General features: G+C 41.4%; 1 protein-coding gene and 1 long non-coding RNA gene across 4 annotated transcripts in view; one reads left to right on the top strand and one right to left on the bottom strand.

Annotated features, from left to right (window-relative positions):
- LOC311585807 overlaps positions 1–26,169 on the top strand; it is a 948,711-nt gene that overhangs the window by 113,780 nt on the left and 808,762 nt on the right. The gene's annotated exons all lie outside the window — the stretch shown is intronic.
- SGCD (sarcoglycan delta) overlaps positions 1–26,169 on the bottom strand; it is a 916,564-nt gene that overhangs the window by 206,195 nt on the left and 684,200 nt on the right. For all 3 annotated transcript variants that reach the window (XM_084761368.1, XM_084761369.1, XM_084761367.1), the window contains one exon: positions 10,606–10,707. In XM_084761368.1, the coding sequence (XP_084617494.1) occupies positions 10,606–10,707 (102 nt within the window). The remainder of the gene's footprint in view (positions 1–10,605; positions 10,708–26,169) is intronic.

Genomic DNA, 26,169 nt, shown 5'->3' with positions numbered 1-26,169 from the left:
CTTCAATTGAACAATCAACCAAATAACTCAGAACAATCAACCAAATAACTCAGGTATCAAATTCATAAGGACTATCTTCTCTATGCATGTTTTCATGAGCCTGCAGGTAGGTATACATTTATATATGTGGATGGGTATGAGTGTAGAAGCCAGAGGTCAACCCTAGGTGATTCACAGATGCTATCTACCTCATTTCCTTGAGGCAGGCTCAATTACACTCCTGAACTTGCCAAGTAGGGTAGACCAGGTGCCTTGTGGAATCTGTCTGCCTGCCTCCATCGTACTAGGCTTACAATAAGCATGCCACCATACCTGGCATATTTACCTGGGTCCCAGGTATCTCTTAAGGGAACCATTTTTAAATTTAAATTTATTTTAAAAATTTCATTGACTTTACATCCCAATAGTAGCTCACTCCCTCACTTCCTCCCAGTCCTACCCTCCCTACCTCCTCCCCTCTGTTCCTCTCCCCTAGGCTTCAGAAAAAGGAGAGCCCTTCTCCCCTACCAACTGACCCCAGCCTATCAAGTCTCATCAGGACTGCCTGCATTCTCTTCCTCTGTGGCCTGGTAAGGTACTTCACCAGGGAAAAGTGATCAAAGTGTAGGCAACAGAGTCCATGGTAGGGAAGCCCCTGCTCCCCTTAATAGGGGATCCATATGGAGACCTAGCTGCCTATCCGCTACATTTGAGTGGAAGGCCTAGGTCCTCTCCTTGCATGGTCCTTGTTTGGTGCATCAGTCTCTGCTGACCCCTCCCCCTGGACCCAGATTTGTTGGCTCCTGTAGCTTCTGGGTCCTTCTACCACCCTCCCCTCCCAGTCATCCATAAGACTCCCTGAACTCTGCCCAAAGTTTGGCTGTAAAACCCAGCTTCTGCTTTGATACCTTGCTGGCTGGAGTCTTTCAGAGGACAAGCACAGTAGGCTCCCATCCTGTTTCCTCTCTTCAACTGTTTCCAATATCTATTCTCTTTGCCCTTCTGAATGATAATTACCAATGTTCCCTAGGGTTCTGCTTGTTGCTTAGCTTCTTTAGGTCTGTGGTTATCCTGTATTTAAAGGAACCATTTTTACATAAGCCTAAAGGTGAAATGGAAGTGACCCATTTTAATCAGAGTGCTCCCTGTCCCAAGTTTTACTAATGTATAATGCCGTGACTCTATGAAGCCTTTGTGGCAGTGAAGTGAAGCATGGTAGTGACTTCCATATCTTAAAGAGCTCAGATAGAAACAAGCAAAAAATACCAGGGATGCTTTGAAAGAAGGGAATCTTCTTATGTTATCAAGTGAAGTGAGAAGCAAGCAATAGTTTTAGGGTAATAATTAAAAAATGAACCCAACACCATTTGTTAAGTCTTAATGAGCTACTACCTAAGAATAACTCATCTTGCCATAAATATTCCCCTCATGTTTAGAAACAAAATTGAGCTTCAACTGAAGGCTAAAACCAATCTATATAGCTTGATGGCAGAACACTTCAATTATCCTGCCATCTGTACTTGTGGTTTTCTCTTGAGAGGAGGCAGTTTGATTTCCATGACTCTGATGTTGCATAACGGGAGGGACCAGTGGCTCCAACCTAGAGCAATGCACACTGCTGCACCAAGCAAGGAGGACAGCATGACCAGCTGACTGTTTCACTCTTTCACCTTGGTGGTTGCCATACCCTTCCTTTTCCTTTCCTTTCAACAGGTGCATCTAAGGACTATTTATTAGTCTTAAAAACCTCATTTCCTTCACAGTCATTTTGGTATTTGCCCAGGGGCAGAAACTCTTCTGATAAAGACAGAGTTCGTCATGAACATGAAGAGTCCCACACTCATAATTTTAGGCAACCTCGACTTAAAACATTGCTGGTAATAAATTACAGTGCACTGCATCAAAAGGTTACCCTCTGCTGCTTCCAGAGATCACAAAGATCAGTAGAACAATATAGATTTGCTTATCATTTCATCGGCCAAAGAAACGTTCCCTTGCACCTTTGAAATGACATCTTCCAAACAATCATCTGTGATTTTGACAAGGAACATGTTTTTTTAAATTGAGACCAAGAGTGCAATACACAATAGCAATTATGAAGCACCCGGTGCACGGAACCCTGATGGAAAAGGAGTCTGTTTTCATTGAAACATTATGAAAAACAGTTTAAAGTAACTTTCTTTTTTCCTAACAATTAAATTGTGAAGAACAACAAAGCTTTCAGGAATATAGCAAAACATGAGTCATCCTCAAAGCTAGCTCCACTCTGTATTATCCTCTGTATTATGCTCAACAGGCACTGCTGACTGTGAGCTGCCCCTGGACTGTAACTGTCCTTTTCTTACCATTTAAAGAACATCAATCAAACCATAGTCGACTCTGGCATGCTTTATTTTAAGCTCTTAAATGTTATTTAAGAAGTAATCAAGAAACAAGCAGTCTCAGCTCTGGTGGCTACTGTATCAGGACAGATGTGGCAGTCCTCCATCAGTGTGCACCGATCACTGTATCAGCACCAATGGGACAGGTGACATTGATAAGGCACACTGATGGAGAGGAGAAGCTCCAAGGTTTGAAGGGCTGGAAGGGCCGGCATTTAATCCTTGGTCCATGGCATTTCTACATTCTCAGGAGCCTACACTTGCCTAGAGAGGACGTGGACTGACATCTCTAGCTTCTTAGTGTAGGGATGTTGGATGGACTTCACAGCCTTTACAGCACTTTTATCTCTTCTATCCACTGAGTTGTCTGTCTCCCATCAGCCCACACTGGAGCTCATGCTTCCTGCCTTGTGAATGAATGCTTAGCATATTCATGAGTGGATAGTTAACTCACACACAAACACCTGCAAAGGAGACACTTGTCCTTATTTCTGCCTGACAGGTATGGACCTAAGAGAATATTATCTGTTCCAAAAAACTCAGCTTCGTACGCTGTCACAGTTATGAGTCTAGGAACTTCAGTGGCTTAAAGGAGACGATAATAATGTTTTTTTTAAGTGCTAGCAATATACAATCACACTGAAACTTAGTGACTTATATTCAAGACACTGTTCTATATTATATTATTAACCTTCTATATACATATAGTAACTTTCAAAATGCTGGAATGAGCTTATGAGGTAGAGATATAACTGTGCCTATTTTTAGGGGAGCAAAGTGAGTCACAGAAAAGGTCAAGACATTTATTCAAGCTAATATACCTTAGTGAAAGGGAAGACCAAGGATCTAGGTGAGGAAGGTAGTCCTTCAGACTCTGATACTCTGTGTGTGTGTGTGTGTGTGTTTAAGGTTTACTACTGATATTATAAGATACCCACGTGTAGTACACATGGATAGAACAAATATATACTCTTAGTACCATACTTCTAAGTCATACTGTTAAGGAGATTTGATAGAATAAGGGACTCATATAGGTAACTAGATAGATAATTGTACAATTTGCATCTGAAGTACCAGGTACCAGGCAGGTGGTGCAACAGGCTGCTGAACCCCATCATCTTGGATTTGAGTTTTCAAGGGAAAACTACTTACTGAAGACTATGCCTTTCAACAAGCCATAGCAAACCACTGATCATGTCCAAAAGGCAAAGAACCCAAGACAGGAAGGAGCTTGTTCAAGGCATCACTGCCCATCAGTAGGACATTATAAAGGGAACCTTCCTGCCAACTTTGAATCCAGTTGTCTTCCCCAAAAACTAATCTGCTATTATTAACTCCTCTTTCTGTCTGATGTTTTAAGTTCTGCTTCTGGGGGCGGGGGCACAGTGGAGGGGAAGATCCTTTCCTTTTGGATAATTCCCAGTCACATTCTAGGTTTTGAGTTTTCTCTTCCATCTATTAGCTCAGCCTGTTCCTGCTTCCTGTTCCACTTGGGACTCTTCCCAGTCTTGCACCATTTTGTCATCTATAGATAATATGCTACTGTACTTTGGTTTCTGTGAGGTCTCTCCAACCCTTTGCACAAATACCACACATTGTGTGAAGGACGAATGTTTATGGTGTGAGATAATCTTGAAAAAAAGATGTCACTCACTGATCAGGGTCTTCACAAGAATGAAACCAAAATGACGGACAGGGAATAAAAAGAGAGTTCAAGCCAAGCTGAATGGCAATAGTCCTCAAGTCATACCGTTAGACTGTTTCACAGTTCAAGTTTGTGCCTACTTCCTCTACTGCAATCATGGCTAATATAAGTGACATTTATCAAAGTCCCATAACTTGATTTAAGAAGAGCACACACAGTTTATCTTGTTAAAAAAAAAAAGAATAAGAACCCTATCAATCCATTTTAATTCATTAGCAACCAAAAGCCTTTCAATATTTCAATTTGTATCCCAGGAAAACAAACTTAGTAGTGTCAAGTGTTGATCTATTCAAAATTTGTTGTTTGTTTAAAAAAAAAAAAGGCAAACAGCTGCTTCATAGTATTGGCCGCAATAAATTACAACACGTAAGCAGATACATGGGGGAATAGTGCCTGGTTTCACTGTACAGATGGGCTGATAGATGACCCTTCCAATGTGCAATACTATCCTGATTTATGTGTGAGCAAGGAAATGCAAAGATGCCTAATGCCCCACTCTGACTTAGTACAAATCATTTTTATTTACCCGGGCAATACTTCATGGTCCAGTTAACTTCTTAATTAAAGACAGCAAGATGCTCATGTTCCATGCAAGTGGCATGGAAAATACTGTTCTGTGTGCAATATGTTCAGCTGGGAGTTGAGCTGTTTGGCTTATTCAGGAGACAGCACCACAGCTTTCATTCGATTTCTGTATAGCTCACTACCACTAAATGATCAGTGTTCATGTCTCTCACCCCAACTTAGTTCTGATCTTTTCCTTTGAAGCAAAACATTAGAATATGCATTTTTTTGCCTACCCTGAGCTTGGACTGGATAGTGGTTAGAAAGATAAACACAAAAAAAGGAGGCATGCCCGTGAGACAGGGTAAAGATTGGAGACAGGGAGTCATAGCTTCAGCCTCCAGTAGAAGTACCAAGGGTGTTCCCATCTGCCACTGAGCATGCAGACAATCTCAGGATGAAAAAGGAGAAAGATGGAGGCATTACAGTTTCTGATGTTAAATCAGAAAATGGTTACAGCGGTAAAACAGAATAGCTCCAGAATAAAGTCAAACACACAGGTCAGCCAAACAGGATGGAGTGCTCAGAAAGAAACCAAGACCACACAGTCGACTACTCTTTATTACAAGAACCAACAATCAGATGAGGAGAGAACAGTCTTTTTAATGAATACTAATCAGAAAACTGGATATACACACTCACATGTCCAGGAGGAGAGAAGGGAAGCAATCAGGGAGAGAGATAGAATCTTAATCTTATACTCAAAAATAAAATGGATTAAAACTTAAATATAAAATGTAAGTTGATAAAATTGCTAAAAGAAATATGGGGGAGGTTGATATTGCCTGTCTTTTCTTCCTTCCTTCCTTCCTTGCCCCTTCCTTTCTTCCTCTCTCTTTCTCTCTCTCCCTCTTTCTTCTTTTTTTTTAATATAGGAACCAAAATCAAATGCATCTAAAGTAAACATAAACAAACATAGAATTCTATCTAGCATGACTGCTTCTTCATGGTAAAGGCAAAGGAAATAATCATCAAGTAAGAAATTGAGCTCTGGGCTGGGTGTGGTGGTGCACGCCTTTAATCCCAGCACTTGGGAGGCAGAGGCAGGTGGATTGCTGTGAGTTTGAGGCCAACCTGGTCTACAAAGTGAGTCCAGGATAAGCAGGGCTAACACAGAAAGACTCTGTCTCAAAAAACAAACAAACAAAAAAAACCAAAAAAAAGAAAAAACCAAACCAACCAACCAAACAAACAAACAAAAGAAAAAAAAAGAAAGAAAGAAAGAAAAAAGAAAAAAGAAACTGAGCTCTGAGTGGGAGAAAATATCTGTAAAACATGCATCATCTAACAAGGAACTAATGTAAACATATATAAAGAGCACGTAGGACTCAATATCAAGAGTAGTCATTTAACTAAGAAAATGCAAAAGACTGCCAAGTGCAGTTGCACACGCCTTTACTCTCAGCACTGGGGAGGCAGAGGCAGACAGGTCTCTATGAGTCCAAGGCCAGCCTAGTCTATAAAGCAAGTCCAGGACAGCCAGAGCTCTATTACGCAGAGAAGACTTGTCTTGAAAAAAAAAAAAGGCAAAATACGTGAATAGTCACTTTTTCAAAAGAGATATGCAAGTGGCTAACAGTATTCTTAAAAGTATATTCAGAAATATTACTAATTGTTGGCAAAATGCACATGAAAACCATGAGATATGGTCTCACATCTGTTAGAGTTGCATTAGCAAAAAGAAGATAGCATATGACGCCAAATATGTATAAATAACAAAACCCTTGCGTGCTGCTCGTAGGTGGGTACCTATGGGACCCTATGCACACTCTCCAGGAAACATAAAGAGCTCTTATATGATGCAGTGATCCCACACAGCCAACAGAAACAGTTTTTATAGGTGAAGAGATATCATTACCCCCTGGGTTTATTCCAGTACTACCCAAGAGGGAAGATTAGGAGTCAATCTAAACATCTACTGATAGATGAGTGGATAAAGAAAAACTTGTGCATATCTACACAGTAGAATACGACTGAGGTCTAGAAAGGAAACTCTCTCAGTTGTAACAACATGGTGGAAACTAAACTAAGTGAAATTGCTGAGGCACAAGAGGGCCAACACCAAACAATCTCAGCGCAATACAGAAACTGGAAAAGCTGAACTTACAGAGACTGTGTAGAAGGGTAGTCACCACGGTGATGTGCAGACACGTAGTCATTGGGTGCTGACCTTTGGTTATCACATAAATACGTTTTGGATTAGTGTATAAAATGGAAGCTGAAGGTAATAGTTTGTATTATCCATTTGAAGTCAGCTTAGAGAATCTGCCCGCCAACAGAGAAGGATTATGATAATATCTTGTTGGCAGTGGTCATTTCACAATATATGTCAGGACTTTATTAAAGTTATATGCCTTGGATACATATAATTGTATTTGTCTACTACATAATCAGTAAAAGCTGAGGCAGGGATGCAAGAACTAGATGACTATGGAAAATATAGGCATAATAAAGAAAAATAAGACATGAGTCATAAAAAGTGATAGGCATGAATACTTAATTTTTAAAAGCCTAAAGGGAAAAAATAAAACTTAATTTCTTGACTCCTTGAGAAGGACATACCTTATCAATGATGTAGGCCAAGGTCTGAGGACAAGGGACCTTAGAGGCAAGGGGCATCGGGGGGGGGGGGGGGGCACATAATGACCATGGATGGGATGGCTGCATAGGGACCAAAGTGACTGATAGAGACTGAGAGACAGAGAACACAGTGGGCAGATGAAACCCACTTTGCTAGATCCTCTGTCCTTTGTGGGGGTTAGATTTCTTCACCTGGCTAGAATCAAATGAATTAATGTGGATAGTCTTTCTTAGAAAAAAAAAACCATGAAAGCATCATTCTTGCTCACTTGAAAAGGAAAATAAAATCCCTGTGGAGTAATGTCTGTGGGGGCAATGTGGCTCACAACGGTCAGATGCTCTCAACAGCCAACAGCCCTTAAGGTGGGTCCTTTAAAATGAGTTCACCTTGATGAGAAGCTCATTAGATAATACTGTCCCGTCTGTGGACAGATCCAATATAGCTGGGCCCCATTTGCTGCATCATTCATCATTGCTTGCAGGTTCATTTTTCCTAGCACCTCTCACTCAGGGGCTCAGTCATGTCTTCCAGCCAGCTATCCTTAATGAGTGGGAGGTCCCCAGCTGGGAGCCAGTGCATCACACCCAACAGCTATGATGGGAAAACTGAAGGCCAGCTCAGCAGTATGTCCTTGGGGTCTTACAGTCATGGAGTTTAGGTCTGTTTGAGCCGCATGTAGTGAGGCAAGTCCTAGCTCCTCTTCCAGGTATTACTGCTCTAATCCTTGAGTGAGGTGACTAATAGAATTCAACTCTCAGGGCTTGGAATGCTCAGCTTACATACGTCTTGGTAACTCAGGCTGGTGGAACTGGTGTTCACTAATATCATCCACAGCTGTGAAGTTAATCATCCTAAACAATTGCCACCACATCCATCAATTCATAGTGATTTGTACCAGGACTTCAACCTTCACTAATGAAATCAGATATGGTATTGAACGTTGTGTGGATGGTTTAACTTATCTCAGTTCTCAGATCAGTGAAACAGAACACCAAACTGAAGACAGTCATCTTTTCATTACTCCACCCCACGTAGAGTGGCTCTCAGTCTCATTCAATTGGGCATGCGTGTCTTATGCTAGGGAGGAGCAGAAGATGCCCATGAAACACAGCAGTGGTGGTGCATTGTGGGATGGTATGGCAGGGATTCTAGGGAGCATGATGGAACACGGCTGAGTAGTATAGATGGAACATGAGGTACCACTTCGGGCTGGGGTTTAGTGATATCCAGCCATCATCCTTTCCACCATCCTTGACAGCAGAGCTGGAGTTTGTTCCGATGCTTGTCCAGATGTGCAGAGGAGGGTCTGCATACTAGCCTCACAGGTCTGATAATCTTTCCTTTATTGTTTTCTGTCAACACACTAGTTTTTCCTTGTGACATTTAAAAGAGATGTAAATCTACCCCACAGCAAACACTTCCCACTTCCCTCTCTGTCTTCTGATGTTCTCTAAAAGAGAAATGTCAATGCCCTTGAACCATAGTCGGGTATCTCTAGCAAACCAAGACAGCCTAATTGCAGGTAAAAGGCAAAACTTTCTCAAGTTATATAGTAAATAGATGGTTTTAAGGGAAAAAGATCCGGAAAATGATAAAGGCATTTTATGCAGCTTTTTTTTCTGAATGAATATCATTTATGACTCCAGGTCTATGAAGTTCAGAGAGATGAAAAATAATGACAGAGTAAAGGAAAAAGCTCAATGGTTGCTTGGAGGTAGGGGAGAGCAGAGTGATTTTGGTGGGACAGAGACATTGAACAGGGACAGAGAGGCTCTTGGGGTGACAGGCATGGTCCTCATTTTTATTGTGGTATAGTTTTCAGATGTTCTTTTGTATGTGGCACATGCATGTGTGCAATGCACACACATACACGCATACACACACACAAATTTTCTAAAAATAAATTAGAAAGGAATTTGACAGGCCTCACCTTAGAACTGTACCCCAGATGTGATAGGAACGGAGAGCATTTCTGAAGCATAAGGACTTAGCATCTGGACTTCCGTCCAGTCTAAAACAATCCCCACCTCAAATGGCACTCATACAGCCAAGTGGCTGGGTTTCGTTAATTGTGTTAACTGGAGCATATTATGTAAATGATGGTTTGAGGAACTTTCTAGTTCATCTTGGGTTTCATGTGGACACTGATTAATCCTATGCAAAGTGAAGCCCTTAGTAAGCATTTCCAACCAGCGGGCTCTAATTCTTCACAAAATAAATACGTAAGGAGCTATGTAACAAAGCGGCGGGTATCAGCTTCCTCACTGTTGGGACTAGTATCTGAAAAAAGTGACATGAGGGTGGGGAGGAGAATATTTATTTCTGCTCACAGTTTCACAGTATAGTCGACCATTGTGTGTGCCAGGTATGGCAGCTGGAAGCTGTGGGCCATAAGTGGGAGGCGGCTTGCTTACATGTCTAAGGATCATGACACACAGAGTGACAGGAAGCAGAGCTGGACTTATACATCCGAAGGCCCTTCTCTGGGGACACACTTTTTCTGCTAAACCTTCACTTCCTAACTATTGAACAACTTATCAAGAAAGCACTGGCAGCTAGACACTGACCAGGTGCCACATGAGCCTGGGAGGGACAGCTTACATTCAGACTGCAGTCCAACCAACCAACAACAAGAAATGTCACTAACCAGCAAGTTTGATAATCCTGACTAATTAAGGCATGTCATATAGGAAGTGGATATTTTTACCACAAGAAGGAAAAACCTTATGCAAAAGATGATTTAACAAAAAGGCTTTAGAATTAGATGTCCAAGATTGATATCTTTGCTCTCTCTCTCTTTAAAAAAAATTCTGGACATTTTATTTATCTATGTCTTAATTTACTACTCGGTAAAATGGAGTGGTAATAATTCCTATCACAATGATCAACCTGTGAATTAAATTAGACACCAATTATCTATGCAGAGCCAGCCTGTGCCTCAACAGGACATACCATTCAGTCATGAAATAAAATTTTAAGTTACAGTTGCTGATAATGAACTGATTTTACATAGCATGACGTACAACAAATATATTGCACACAAAAACCAAAGTTCTGATTCATTAGTTCTGTTTTCACCAACGACTTTGAAATGGCTGACAATGAAAAATAGTAGTAATATTGCCCTTTACAAGTTTGGTACCAGGGTTGTCCTACATTCATTGTCTCTGGGTTCATAGCTCTGTCTGGAGGCTGGTTAATAGTGGCTACTATCATGGTGATGTTCTCTTACTTGTTAACAGCACCACAGCTATGAGTGTTATCTAAGTTTTCAAGTTTAAATCCCAATTTCCCCACCATCCCAGTCTCTGCCGTCTCAGTGGCTAGCGCAGTAGATTGCCCCAGATTTAGATTTCAGAGTATCAGCTGTTTTCTTTTTCTTATCAGAAACTTACTGGTCGGGACTGGATTTCTTTGGCGTAGAGAGGTTGTAAGAATTCTGAGTCTCCTTCTAGCTTCAGACCTTTTTCTGTGATCCTTAAGTTCCCCATTCCATCCTGAAATAGACACACAGACACAACAGGGAGAGTGTGATGAGCTAACATTTCAAAATACCCCAGGCTGTCAAAAATTGAAACAGTTATTGCCTTCTCCTTCCTTTCTTTAAAAAAAAAATATTTGTAGGAGTGAGATGAGGGGAATCCAAAGGAACATAAAATACCAGAAGGCATTGTTCAATACAATTATGCATATTATTCTTTTTTTTTTTCTCACTTATTCCAAGCCAATTCTATTCTGAGAATGCCCCTGAGCCACTGGCTTGTACAGGAAGAAGAGGCCCCACCTCCCTAGGCTGCACAGGCAAAGGAGGCAGGAGGGGCAAAAGGATGATTTGCTAAGTGGAACTGAAGGATCCTATTTCCAAAATTCCTTGCACAAATTTCACACCGACAGCTTACGGTCAAATTGATTATGGCACACGATTTATTTGGCTTCTCAAACATTTGAGAAGTCTAATCAGTGACTAGAACTTTAAATAGCATTTCCTGTGTTAGTGCTAAAATATATTCAAAGGTAGAAACCTTTCGGCAGCACCTATGTGCTTACCACCCGTCTTCAACAAGTATCAGTTTGTCTTTACTGCTGCTGACGATGCCCACCTATGGCCTCCCCTTCCCCTTGCCCAAAAGTAATCTGAATATCATACATATGATTGTAATCCCTCCTGACAATTATTCCTTAATATCAAATATAAAATAACAAACCCTAACAACCATTCTTGTGTTATATCTGTCAGTGTCCATACTTAGTGATGATCTATTTTTCTTTCTAATAATTTGCTTATTTGAATGACATTTTCTACTGTTATTGGTTGATAGACAAAATAATAGGATTTCTAAAGTTTCCAGACAAATCCCTTACCTGTATTTCCCCACACAAAAATATTTAGTATCCATTCTTTCTCATATTCTCCTCTTCCCTCTCTCTCCATCTCTCCCCCCCCTTCTCCCCCTCTCCCTCCGTCCCTCTTCCTCAATCTCTCTCTCTCTCTCTCTCTCTCTCTCTCTCTCTCTGTGTGTGTGTTTGTGTATGCATATGTAAATGTATTTCACTTTATTTAATTTATACATTTGTACAATGTTCCTTCTCTTTCTGTGCTTATCATATTATGCATGTTCCTCCGACTGCTGTCTTTTCTCTATAATGTCAATTATATCAAAAGACTTGACCAGTCTCTGAGTTTTCTAGAAAGATTGTATCAAGAGTATATCCTAGAAAATGTGGTGTGTTCATTTTCTATTGTTTTTATAAACCACAAGACATAAACTCATTAATATTAAACAGCAAAAACTTTTGTATCTGATAGAACTTAATGTTGGAATTATGCCTAAGTGTTCATGAGACTAAATTCCAGGTGCTGGAAGGTCTGGTTCCTTTGAGAAGATTGAATGAGCATCTTTTTCTTTGCTTAGCTTCTATAGGCTTCACACAGCCCTGGGCTTTGACCTGTTTCCACCCTCAAAGTTAGTAATGGCCAGTTTAATAACCACTACTCTGACAATCAGCCGATGTTCTGTGATTTCATTAGGCTTGTGACATCAGTAGGCTAATGATAATATTGTCAAATGGACAAGATCTAGAATCATCTAAGTGATAAGCCTCTTGAGATACTCCTGAGGTATTGACTACATTATGTTAGCCTCCTGGCACATCTGTGTGGAGAGTATCTAGATTAGGTAACTGAGGTGGGAAGACTCACCTTAACTGTGAGTGGCATATTCCAAGGGTTAATGCCTTGGACTGAACAAGAGAGAAAGAAGGCAGGCTGAGTACCAGAATTCACTCCTCTAAGCTTTGTGACTACAGATACAATGTTACAAAACTGCATCAACCTGCTGCTGTTTTGACTTCCCCACTATGATGGACTGTCTCTTTCAACTATGAGATGAAAAACCAAAAGCTCTTCTTTGAGCTGTTCTTGCGAGGTTCTTTAATCACAACAAGAAGACAAGTAACTAATGTAGCTAATTCAGGATAACCTTTCCCTCCTACTATAACCTGCTCATACATTCTATCTGTAACCTTAACTCCCCTTAGCCAAGAACTCTAGCATCTTCACGAGTTCTGAGAACAGGTTATAAATATCTTTGGGATGTGTGGGTTTATCTGTTTGCCCTGTAGGGCATATTTCTACCAAGAGGCACGTACTATCCTTGCTATGATGTTATTAGCTATTGCTGGCCTCTGTTAAAAGGAGCCAAAATTTCACTAGAAGTCCCAAACAGACAACAGGCTGGTCCCATGAAAGCTTTTTAATTTGTTAGCTAGACTGTTCTGTTGAGAAAACTTTCATCTCATTCCTTATTTACTTAAGTTACACTTTACAGAGAAACAAAACAGGATTTGAACTTTTCTTCTTTATTCGTTGGTATTCAGAAGACTGAGCGCAAGTGGAGGGAGAAGGAGCTCAAGGTCATCTTCAGCTATATACTGAGTTCCAGGCCAGCAGAACTGTAAGACAAAAACACTGTCTCTGTTCCTGTCTCTGTCTGCCTGCCTGCCACCTCAGCCTTTCTCTCCCTGGGAACTGCGGTGTGTGTTGTCAGGCCGTCTATTCATGATGGTCAACTTCAGTGTCTCCTGTATTTGCAATTTCTTTCGTGACATTTTAAACATCCTCTTTTGTTTTTTCACAGATCTGTAAACTATGTACATGCTTTGCTTTTGTCATTCTCTGTATTTCCAGTGACATTTGTAAACGGAAATCTCTGAGAGTTCCTGTCAATCCTGAGTGAGCCCCACACACAGTTACTGACCATAGCCCCCTTGCTTAGGGTCATCACATATTCCCACCACGTATTTCATTAAGATATGAGATTTCAGACTCCCACGATAACTTTGTATCGCAGGCATAGCCCTCACACCTGTGTCTCGATACATTCAGTACTGGTGTTACTGCAATGGAACTGAGTGACAGAACTGGCAATGGGTACGTTCCCCCGCCCCTTTTTATATGTACACTTCAGCCTATGGATGAGAAGAGGTCTTAGAGAGCCACAGCGCTACCTAATGCTCTACATCGCTAATACTCTTATTTCTGGCATTTATAGACACAGCTTTGCCAATATGGTCCCAGATGAGCCATTCCAACCCTGTTAGAGAGGAACTAGGCTGGAGGATATGTATGTGTCTCACCAGTAGTTGAGAGAAGGTGCAATAAAGCGGAAAAGAAGAAATCAAGAAGAGCAAGGTACAGAAATGAGCAAAGCCCAAGAAGGATGAATCTATCCCAACCACTAGCTAACTCCTTTAGAGTAGTAGTTTAGTTTTTAATCTCCACAACTTCGCATGGCTGCAAATGTGCTACACCCTTGCCAACTCCCTATTACTTCTTAGAGGTTCCTCATATGTGTATGTACCATGTGCTCTAGTTTTCTAGTCTCCATCCTACTCCCTTTGTCTGTTTAAAAATACTTGGTGATATAAATTGATTAAGTAATTGACTGTACTGTTGGTTTCTGCTTGCAAAAGCACAGTACAGTAGTAAACTAAAATCATACTTTTAGAGCATCTTCTTCATAGATGTTGTCAACGATTTATCAAAATATCTTGACACCAGCATCATCTGAAGAGGTCCCATCTTTAAATACAATAAGCAGTTGAAAGTAGGACTAAGATAGTAGTTTTAGATCAGACCTAAAACTTAACTTTCCTCCTAGTAAGATGTAAAAGAGATATTTACTATTAAATATATGTGACATATATTTCAAAAGACCTGCTGTTTTTCTCCTGTTCAGATGGCAAAATTTTAATTTCTTTAAAGTAAGTAGTGGGCTAGCCAAAGAGCTGGTTTCACCGTAGCAAATCTCTTATTCAAGAGTGGCAGAGAACACTCAAGGTCAAGGGACCATATACATGAGTATGACCCCAATTGTCTCAGTTGAAACCAATATGGGGCAGGGTCTGGTGCTTGGCCAGACACGAACACATCTGGAAAATCTCAATCAAAGTGGAACTGGATTCTGGCCTCGAAGTCTAGGAGCTGTGGAGTGGCATGATGTGGTTTTAAGGAAGTGTACTTCTTGGTCCTGTGATCTCTCTGCTGTCTCAGCATCAGACAGGTTTTAATTTTGTCAGCACATTTGAGTCTTGAAGTGATGCCAAGTCTTTTTTTAGTGAGCACTCACACGGCACTCACTTCCTGAAGCAGTTTTAATGGTAGGCATGAATTAGATTTGAACCAAGCAGGAAATGATATTAGGTAATATGAACACTGCATGCAAATGTAGGCTCGATGCGGTGTAAGGCTTTGGGCAGTTTTCTTCACCGCTAGACACTCAAGTTTCTAAAATCTTGCCTGGGATATAATAGAGCCAGTTCAACAAATGCTTTGTAGTGAAATAACTTATTCAGTTGAAATAACAACATCTTATAACTTGACAGTGATGTTATTTTTTTCATGAACCAGATCCTAAGTTGAAATTATCACTGGTAGAAAATGTATTTGTTTTATGTAATCTACTGAGCACCACAGCTCAGCACCTGTTGACCCTTGTAATCACATGGCTGACAGATCTGTCATTCGCTGCTCCACCCCAACAACCTTCAGTAGCTCAGACAAATATGAACCTACATGAAGTATGATTTCTATACAATGTTATCACTTTCATACATCCTTAAAAGAAAAATATTCGAGATGAGGATCTTGTATTAATTACTTTTGGAAGTGTGTGTGTGTGTGTGTGTGTGTGTGTGTGTGTGTGTGTGTGTGTGTGTGTTTTGGGTTCATGGTGGGGAGCAGTTTTCAAAATTGGTCTAATTCCTACACCAGCTTCCAAATTGTTAGAACATGCTTCCTCAACCAGGATGGACAGGCCCAGTATGCAGTAATAGAGTAATGATGAGTTTAAGCAATAAAAAACAAAACAACAACAAAACACACATAACACCAAAATCTAACCAGCCTTAAGGCAAACAGACTCTTCCTACCTAGCCTGGTTCCTGTCAGTTGCAAGACCTCCTCTGCTAAGGGATGGGTGCTCCTGTGATCCTCCCCATCCATGCTAGCTGCCTTGATCTCCTGTAGATCTTTTATGAGCATCATAGCAGCTCTGAGTTCAAGAGTCCTATTGTATCCAAAACAGACTGTTTCACCCTAGCTCTGCCAACCTCTGACCCCTGCCATGTTTCTGCCTTCTCTCTGTGATGATCCTTGGGCCCATGTCTTACGGTGTTAGAATTTTCCAGGCTGTGTTTTTCCCAATAGATAGTTGCTTTTAACATCAGTGAATTGAACCGTCTCTGATTTTTTCTTTCGGATTTTACAACAATAAAACAGTTCCAGAAGAGGTAAAATTGGAATTTCTGAACTGTACATGCAACTCTTCTTCTTCTTCTTTAAATTCTTCTCTCATGTAATACATCCAGACCCCAGTTTCCCCTCTCTTTGCTCCTCTTAGCTCCCCACCCTCACTCCCAGCCTGTACCAGCTAGCCTCCACATTCTTGCCTCTCTCCAGCCTCTCCATCTTTTCCTTTTTCGAGTGCTTACAGATATCCCCCCCTTGGCTAATAAAAACCTCCCCACCTCTGTGCACCTTTCTTCCATCCTTTGGTTTGCTGTGACTGTCTTCTCTGCAGCTGCTGTCCCAAAGCTAGGGATGCTCATCCCTCTCAGAGCTCAGAGTCACTGAGCCATGTCTCTTGTCTCAGGGATCTTTGTCCTCTGTCTTATCTCCTTGTAAGTCTTGGTCTTCTCCTATCTCATTACACAGCCAGCCACGTGGATCTACATTCTCCCTCATTAGACTTCAGATACCTTGAGATAAAACATTTGTATATTATTTCTTCTTCTAATGGAGTCTAGTATGTCATTCATATATCTCCACATATGTAACTTTAAGAAAAGCAAGAGACACGTGCTGTACAGGAAGTGCTTATTAATGTGAATATTAGTCTTTTGTTCTGTTCTGTTTTGTTTTGTTTCTGAGACAGGTTTAGCTGTCTGTGTAGCTTTGGCTGTCCTGGGCTTGCTTTGTTGGTCAGGGTGGCCTCAAACTCACAGAGATCTGCTTGCCTCTGCCTTCACAAGTGCTGGGGTTACAGGCATGTGTCACCATACCCAGCTAATGTGAATATTGAAACACTGAAAATAAAAGCTACCCTTTCCCCAAGCATTATGTAAAGTGCATTACCTATACCATATTTATTATTCCTTATTATCATTTTGGGAGAGGGAATGTACTTTTATCTTCATTTCACAAGTGAACAAACAAAACTCACCATCACACCTTACAGTGCCCTGTTAAGCTCCAGCTGTATGCCAGCTGCCAGGTGAACTGGCACAGAAAGATACAGATGAGATCATCCCTTCCAGAAACTCCAAATCTTAAAAACACCACATGAGAGGCATGTGTCATGGCAAGGAGGTGGAGAGGCAGGATCTCTATCGTGGTACCAGGGAGAGTGGAAAATGGTACAGGCACTTTGAAAAAGACTGATTTGTTCATGTAGTTATACTATGGCCCAGGAATCGCAGCATGAAGTGCCTGCTAAGATAGTTCTAACCCACATCCATACAATAATGCACACATGCTCACTGTAGCACCATTCAGAGAGGAACAAGTGCAAACCACCAAAAGTCCACCAACTGACGATATTCTCCATCCCTGCAAAGGAATGCTGCTAGGTAGCAATAAGGAAAATGAAATACGGATATATTCCAAAATACGAATAACATTATACCAAGTTAAAGAAGACAGACATAAAAGTCCACGTGCTGCATGATCCCATTTATATGTAATGTCCTGAGAAGCCAATCTAGAGAGACTCAGAGTAGATTAGTGGTTGCCCAAGGCTTTGAGTGAAAATGGGAACTGACTGCAGAGAGGTTCAAGGGATTATATTGAGGTGATAGAAATGCAATAAAATTGGATTGTGGAGATAGCTGCAAAATGGAAAATTTACTGAAAAATCATTGAATTGTACACTCAATGTAGGAGAATTTTATAGTATGCAAATATAGCCTTAACAAGGTCCTTCTCAAAAGAGTGACAGGCTAGAGATAATGCTCATTAAGAAGCTGGCTCAGGGCTGAGCATTCTGTGCCTGGGAAACCCCCCAAATCACTTCAACATATCAGTTTAGAGATACGCACTGGGCAAGGGAGATGGCAAGTTCAAGAGGAGGTTGGTGACAAATGTCTGGGATTGCATGCTTTTTGTGTGAGACTATTAAAGGAATAGGCCAGCAGTTTTCTGTTGCCATCACAGACTAAGATCCAGGAAGAATTTATCAGAGGACCCAAGATGGAGCTTTCACATAGGATACATTTGGGGATCAAGGCCGGCTGATGGGGAGGTTCACAGGCAGCTACTGACCCTTCCTGGGGAGTAGAAGCTTGAATGTCATCAGTGCCGGTGATGAACATGGCAGCAAAGGAGAGGGCCAACATGACCCACTGGGTCTCAGTCCTCTGCTGGATCCTTGTGAAGTCCGTTCGTTCTTTGGTCACTCAGGCGGATTATGTACTTCCTACTTTCTACACTTACTACCTTCTGCCAGATTGCTTTGACACAGCGATGGATCAGGACTGTGACTACTCACCTATAAGGCTGCTTAAAGTGATTTAGAAAGCAAATCTGACTGTATCTGAAGCACCCAGGTTTTCTAGATACCGGCAGAATTGTTGGCATAGGCAGACTTTGCTCTCTACTGGTCTAGAAGTGACTAAGTCAAGGAGGGTGACTGTCTACCAAAGCACACATGAAACATGTGTGTCTAGGTCTTCTTACTGACAAATTGCCCAAGATCTACTCGTCCTTATGGGCTTTGATGAAAGCAAAGCACACATTTCTATCTATTTCTTTGAGAAGGTGCTTCTTGATCCCCACAGTCCTTTAGAAACTGCTTGTCCTTTCCTTTCCGTAGAAACTGTAGCAGGACACGCTTACACACATCAAGTGTTTTGGTATACTGACCATGAATATAAGCTCTGGAACCAGACACTGTTAGCTAGAACATTAACTCAAACCTTAGCAACACCTAGATTATCAAGGTAAATACTATTTCCAAATTGAGGATTATGTCAGACAATCCATACATGTCATTCAAGGGAAGGCAGGTTACAACTGTGGAGACAGACACCAAATACCTCTGTGGCCTCCAACAGTGAAGATTTACTTCTCACCCATGTGACATGTCCATGGGGTTTATCAAAAACAGTCACTCAGAAGCACAGGAAGACAGAATACTGCCATTTAAAATACTCTGTCATTCTTATTTCTCTGGGGCCATGAAGGTTTATCTTTCCACACCCACTTATGATTGATTCGGTTGGTGAACTATGAGCAATTTTGTCAACTAAGAGAAGGCGCTACATGTCTGGCCTCATTCTTTTTTTTTTCTCTCTTTTTTTCTTGACTACCAGCTTGTCACAGGCAGGGCCAACAGTTGAACAATATTTTACCCCAAGCATCTCTCATCTCATCTCTGACTCAGGAGTACATTTTCACTTATTACAGCAGAGGCAAAGTCTCCAGTCTCACAAGGAGCCAGCTCCCAGCTCCCAAATGAACACAAGTGGGCCTTAAAAGTCAGTAAGCTCCAATACCACATATCCAGCCCATGCTATACTTATTGGCCATTGAGAAAGCAGCTCTCATGAGGCTTGCGTACACTTCTGTACAATAACGATTGTTCTTTTTTAATATTTTATTTTATTAATTTATTCATATTACATCTCAATGGTTATCCCCTCCCTTGTATCCTCCCATTCTTTCCTCCCTCCCATTTTCCCCTTACTCCCATCCCCTATGACTGTGACTGAGGGGGACTTCCTCCCCCTGTATTCTCAGAGAGTATCAAGTCTCCTCTTGGTAGCTGCTATCCTTCCTCTGAGTGCCACCCGGTCTCCCCATTCAGGGGACATGGTCAAATATGAGGCACCAGAGTACGTGTGAAAGTCAGTCCCCACTCTCCACTCAACTGTGGAGAATGTCCTGTCCATTGTCTAGATCTGGGTAGGGGTTTGAAGTTTATGGCCTGTATTGTCCTTGGCTGGAGCCATAGTTGGAGCGGGACCCCTGGACCCAAATCTTCCTATCATAATGTTCTTGTAGGTTTCTAGGATCCTCTGGATCTTTCAACTTTGCCATTCTCCCATGCTTCTCTCATCTAGAGCCCCAATAGGACGTTCTCCCCTTTGTCCCAGTTTCCTGGTTAGTGAAGATTTTCATGGGACATGCCCCTTGGGTTAGTATGCAGATATAAGTAAGTATGTACCATTTAACTCTTTCTGCTTCTGGGTTAACTCACTCATTATGATCATTTCTAGTTCAATCCATTTGTCCACAAATTTCAGGAATATATCCAGAAGATGCTCCAGTACACAACAAGAAAATTTGCTCAACCATGTTCATAGCAGCCTTATTCATAATAATGATTGTTCTTAAGCTGGGAGTGTTGGCTCTGACTGGCGATCTCAGCACGTGCAATGCAGAAGGACGACCACTTAGGCACCTACTGGTAGCCCGGCTAGAGCATAAGATTCTATCTTGAAATAACAGTGGGAATAACAAACAACCCCAAAAGCCCAGAAAAGGTTGTTCTTCAAGACTGTTTGTGAGGGGTGGGGTTAGGGATGTGGGAGGGAGGGGGGGGTGAACTGACTCAGAGCTCTCTTGCACTCACAGGAGGCAGTTCCCAACTGTCTGTAACTCAAGTTCCAGGAGACCCAACAGCCATCCCTCATTTCAACAGGCAGAGCACTTAAGTGTCTAAGCCCACACATAGACACACAAATATGTACATAATAACTAAAAGTAAGTTTAAATCACTTAAAATAGAAATGTTTGTGAGGCAGTGCAAGCACATAGACCTCATAGAATCATAGGGGAAAATTCAGCACATTGTCTACTAGTCTTGGCTAGTTATTCAAGTCTTGACTAGCTCTTCATGTCAATCTGGATAGACCTAGCCCCCTTGAATCATCTTCCTAAACCATAGTCTGAACTTGTATGTTATTAATATTGAAGTCTTTTCCACTTAAAAAGGGTCAAATTCTGGAAGGATGTATAAGAATAAGCTGGCTGTGTAAACTACCACAAATCATAGCTGTAGCTGGAAACTAGCACCTACTGTCTAGGGGGCGACAATAAGGATTTGCAAATTAAGTCCATGAAAAAGCAACTTTAAATTACTCCAAATGTATAGCAGATGCAGAAAGGACTCTGGCATTAAAAGCCAATGGCTGCACATTGTTCTGAAGCAGAAACTTGTAAGCAACCTTTAAAGAGACATTGGGTGGAGAATTTATCGATTGTTTGAAGGGAAGAAAATGAGAGATGGATAATAAAGTGCAAGTTGCTACAGCCCCTGTCTTGGGTGAAAAATGGGAACTTCTGGTTGTTGAGTCATTGTTGATAAAGGAGCAGACTCATTTATCTTATAGAGACACAGAAAAGAAAATAAGTGAAATATGATTAGGCCTCTGCCAAGTGTTCAGATTAAATCCTTACCATGGCAATCCCTGCTGCTAGGTGAATACTTCCCACCAGTAAAAGCCCGATTAAGATGCTGGCACTAGCGATGCTAGAAATGCATGCTGTGAAAATCCCTTCCAAAATAGATTCTTTCCCCAGGGCATAAGCCCCAAGGGACCTGCTTTTCCTGTCTTCTCTGTTTTCATTAGGAAACGTTGTCAGTTGTACATGACAGTGTCTTTTATAGGGATTCCAGCTCTATCTTCAAAGGGCCCGGTGCCTTTTTATATTTGCAAGGAAGGCTTCTAAGAAGGAGTTCAGGCATACGAAAGCTTCTATGTGAACTCCCTGAACTAGAGCAGGCTACCAATTAACTTGGCCTCTCCTTCAAGTGTTAGTGTCCAAATTGGTCTTCCAAAGGGTGTTATTAGAAGGACTTTCAGTCTTTCAGTTGAACTACCAATTTCCATGATTTGATGTTTAGTGTTAAACTAAGGAAAAGAAATGGTTGTCCAATGGTGATGACTACTCCTGCCCTCCTGCATGTACTTCACACAGCTCACACAGGAGCTTCTAACAGGGTAAGGCAACTGGATGCTGCACGGGGCATCAACGAACCCCTGCAAAATCCAGTCCTGTCTTCTCAGTGGACAAACATATGATACGACTTTGATTTTCCTCTAGTGACCAGCAGCAGAAGACAAATGTATGATATAATACAAATAAAATGAGGCAGAGGAGGATTAAGGATAAGCATTGTGTATGGTGCATATGGCAGGGGCTGTGATTCAGACTAGAGACTAAAAGAATTCCTTTTAGAAAAAAACAATTGAAAAAAAAATGAGTGGTATGGAAGTGACTCCCATCATAAGATTTCTACCCTAAGATAAAAAATAGGAGGTGAAAAGAGGAGGGAGGGATGAATGGGAGGATACAAGGGATGGGATAACCATTGAGATGTAACAAGAATAAATTAATAAAGGAAAACAAACAAACAAAAAAAATAGGAGGTGATAAACTCCGAGGTAGAAAGGGACCAATCCATGGCATCTTTGAGAAGGTGCTTGGTGGGCTTTTGGTTTGTGTTCTTCATGTCACCAGATACTTGATAAACATGTTACTTCATGGAATTATAAAGGGCAGATTTACATTATAAATAGATTCTAGTGAAATGTTCATGATCACACAGAGCTACAGATTTCACTTCAAAAGCCACTCTCCAAAACAAAACAAGTATGGACAGTAGATGTGTTTTGGAATGCTCTCTCTGCTTCCTTCTTATAAACAAACTCATAAGAACGATGGGCCAGACTGCAGGTTTCAGAATCACAGTGATCCATTTTGGAGTCCAGATCCCAACAATTAAGAGCTGTAGGGCTTTCTTGACCCTTTTACCACCCATAAGGTGGTGATCACAATCCTCTTCATGAGGACTGTGTATCTATCTGTGCAAATGATCTGTTTAGCTGGCTACCTGGAGCATTACAAATGCTGCTGCTAAACCCTAAGCTAAATCAGCCATGGTCTAGCTCCTCATCTATGTCCTTCCTCTTTTATCCTCTGACTCCCTTCTCCGATATGCTTTAGCAGTGTATACTCTGCCACACACTGTTTAGCACGTACTTGATGCAGGTTGCTCCAAGAGGTTTGCAGAAGAAGAAGAAAGGAAGGCCACTATTGAGGGGATAGAAAGCCAAGGTGAAAAGGAAAAGGGATGAGTCAAAGAAGTGTGCCAGAAAATTTGTCTTTGATGATTCCCAGGAGAAAGTGAGGGATTCCAACCCAACTGCTATTTAAAAGCCTGCAACCCAGGAGCAGAGATGAGCAGAAGAGGTATCTTAAGAGTCACCAAAATTAAGGCTGCTTTGTTGCCTGGCCCAGACAGCCCATTAGTGACTCCACCTGGAAATTAGCGATCAAGTATTAAGGGACTAGAACCAATTAATGGGATCTAATTTGCTCTTTAGCCCCTTCAATTGCTAAGCCACATATTTCCTACACATGTGGGAAAATATATCTCTCAAAATGGGAAATGGAAACCATTAAAAGTCTGAGAAGTTTCAGGGACCCAGAGTCAAAATAATTCCCTGGGCAAGAAAGACAGCCAGGCAGGCAGCACTGCATGCTAAAACCTACAGTCCACTTAGAACCATTTTCTATGTGGCATTGCAGAGTTACAGTAACTTAAGTGAACATGCAGTTAGATGCCCAGCCATTTGGCCAAACATTACTCTGAGTCAGACATAAGGAAGGTGTTCAAAAAAGTCATTATGATAAAAGTTACCTGGATGGGGAGGCCTGGTGGCACTCAGAGGATAACAGGATACCAAGAAAAGACTTGATACATTTTTTTTTTTAATTTGTCATTAAAGTGCATACGTTTGTCAAAAACCACGTCTGAGGGTTTTCCCTCCAATGAGATTAGCATGTTATTTGGTAGACTGATCAAATGTGATCGTCCTTCATAGTGTGAGTAGGCCTGGAAAGAATGTAATGGCAGCCCCTTTCTGTAGCACAGATTTACATTGAAACATGGGCTTCTCCTGGGTTTCATGATTTTGGATTTGTCCTGAAGTTGCATCACTGCCCCTCTGAGATGCTAGAGTGATAACTGCAAATTCTGGGACTAGTCATCTCCCATAGTCACATAAGCCAGTTCCTTTCAATAAATATATTAAATATATTTATTCAATTTATTCATGGGTCCACAGATACTATCTATCTATCATCTATCTATCTATCTATCTATCTATCTATCTATCTATCTACCTATCATTTATCTATCTATCATCTATCTATCTATGCATCTATGTATCTATCTATCTATCTATCATCTATCCATCTATCAATCTATCATCATCGTCATCATCATCATCATCATCATCATCCATATTCTATTCTATTCTACTTTATTATATTCTGTTCTGCTTCTCTGTAGAATTCTAACAAAATTCTAGGGAGTCTGGTCCCCACATGTATTTTCTAAAAAGAGAACTGTATAACTTGGGACTAAGGCTTTCAGAGAGGATTTGTACATGTTAGATAATCCCTTCACCTACTACATATATGCAACCAATGCCATTCTTGCCAAGGGCATAGGCTTTCTTAGACCTTGGAGGACTGCTAGTCATTACTGTTGTGCCCTGTCGTCCCTTCCTTTTCCTTCAGGAGGAAAGCTCTCAGGAGTTCTCAAGCACAGTGTCAGAGCCTCTTTCTGAACACTGCAGACCATAAAGCAGCCAGACACACATGAATCATGACTAAAGCACAGTCAGGGTAATTTTAACCTTCCCAGGAGAGGTGCCTACTACTAGTGCTAAGACATCAACTGCTTAATGCACTGTAAGCTTAGGCATAGTTTGTTAGGAGTTTACAGCAATGGCTGCCATCTCTCGTCTCCTTAGTTTGTATTGAACACATTTACAAAGGTCACAAGAGATTTACTCTTGTCTTACTAATGGCTCTGTGTCAGACACAGTAAGGGATGGGATAACCATTGAGATGTAACAAGAATAAATTAATAAAGGAGAGGAAAAAAAAAGAAAAAAAGAAAAAAAAAGACTTCCTTCCCCTACATTCTGAACATCACAAGCACGCCAGACAACTTAGCAAGAAAACAGCCTTTCTTTCTCATGCTTAAATAGCAGCAAAAGATGAAATGTATACAGTGAGGAGACAAAATAAAACCTCTCGTAGTCCCTGCTTAAAAATGTGTGCGACTTTCCCAGCGTACCGAGAACAAACCCTAAGCTACTTCCCTAGGTCTTGTAGCTCAGCAAGGCGTGTGAGAGGACATGTAGTGCCCAATCACATATTGCTTTAAAAGGTAAATACAGATGAGATAAGAAGGAAACAAATATGTGCGAGTCAGCCAAAGATTAGGCAGAACTTGGGGAATCCTGCAGAAGAGGGGGAGAAAGGAAAGTAGGAGCCAGAGGACACTATAAGAACAAGGCCCACAGAATCAACTAAGTAGGGTTCATAGGAGCTCACAGAGACTGAAGCGGCAAGCAGGGAGCCTCCATGGGTCTGACGGAAGTCCTCTGCAAATATGTTACAGTTGTGTAGCTTAGTATTCTTGTAGGACTCTGAACAGTGGGAGTGAGGGCTGTCTCCAACTCTTTTTGCTTGCTTCTGGGACCCTTTTCCTTCAACTGGGTTGCCTCGCCCAGCTTTGATATGAGGGTTTGTCCTTAGTTTTATTGTAATTTGGTATGCTATGTCCAGTTGATATCCCTGGGAAGCTTGCTCTTTTCTGAAGGGAAGTAGGGAAGGAGTAGGTCTGTGTTGGGGTTGGTCTGGTGCTCTGTATACTAATGCTAGATTCTGGGCCCCCAAATCTGGCTGCAGTCCAGATAAATGTATTATCATGTGCACTGAATGGTATTGTTTAACTTTGCTCCCTACTTATTTCTGATTGGTTAACAAAGAACACTGGACAGTCTGTAACTGGGCAGAAGAGAAGTAGGTGGAGCTTCCGTTCCAGGGCTTGGGGTCTCAGGTAGGAACAAGGAGGCCAAGGAGAGGAGGAAAGAAGAAGGGAGAGGAGGAGGAAGGAAAAGAAGAAGAGAGAAAGTCTGTGGCCTGATGGAGCATCTCCAGCCCATATTGGCAAGTAAGTCACTTGGGGAGAGCAGCTGGGAGGGAGCCAGACTAGCTTAGGAAATTAGTTCAAGTAGTACCTTCCCAGTTCTTGTGCTAAAGCTTTAACAATAAATCAATAGGTTTCCGCCTCAATTATTTGGGAGCTAGCTGGGTTAGTAAAACCCTCTAAATTAATAAATATTCAACAAGATATGGGAGGACGGGGGTGGCCGGGAATGGGAGGAGAGAAGAGAGGGGGAAACTGTGGTTGTGAAGTGATAGACGAGAGAAGAGTAAATTTTTTAAAGGTTCTTGTGCCCTCCATCCAGTATGAGTTCTAACGTTATGTTCAGGAGAGAAAGAATAAAATATATCTACTATATTAAGAATGTGTGTGAGACCAAGTTAGCTGGAGGACACTCTTCTGAAGGGAGCCGCTGCCTCTTTGCCTGTA

Source organism: Acomys minous (assembly GCF_964271855.1).
Source record: "Acomys minous genome assembly, chromosome: 16".
Taxonomy (NCBI): Eukaryota; Metazoa; Chordata; class Mammalia; order Rodentia; family Muridae; genus Acomys; species Acomys minous.
The sequence above is the reverse complement of the archived record's forward strand: the minus strand, read 5'-3'. Positions and strand labels throughout refer to the sequence as shown.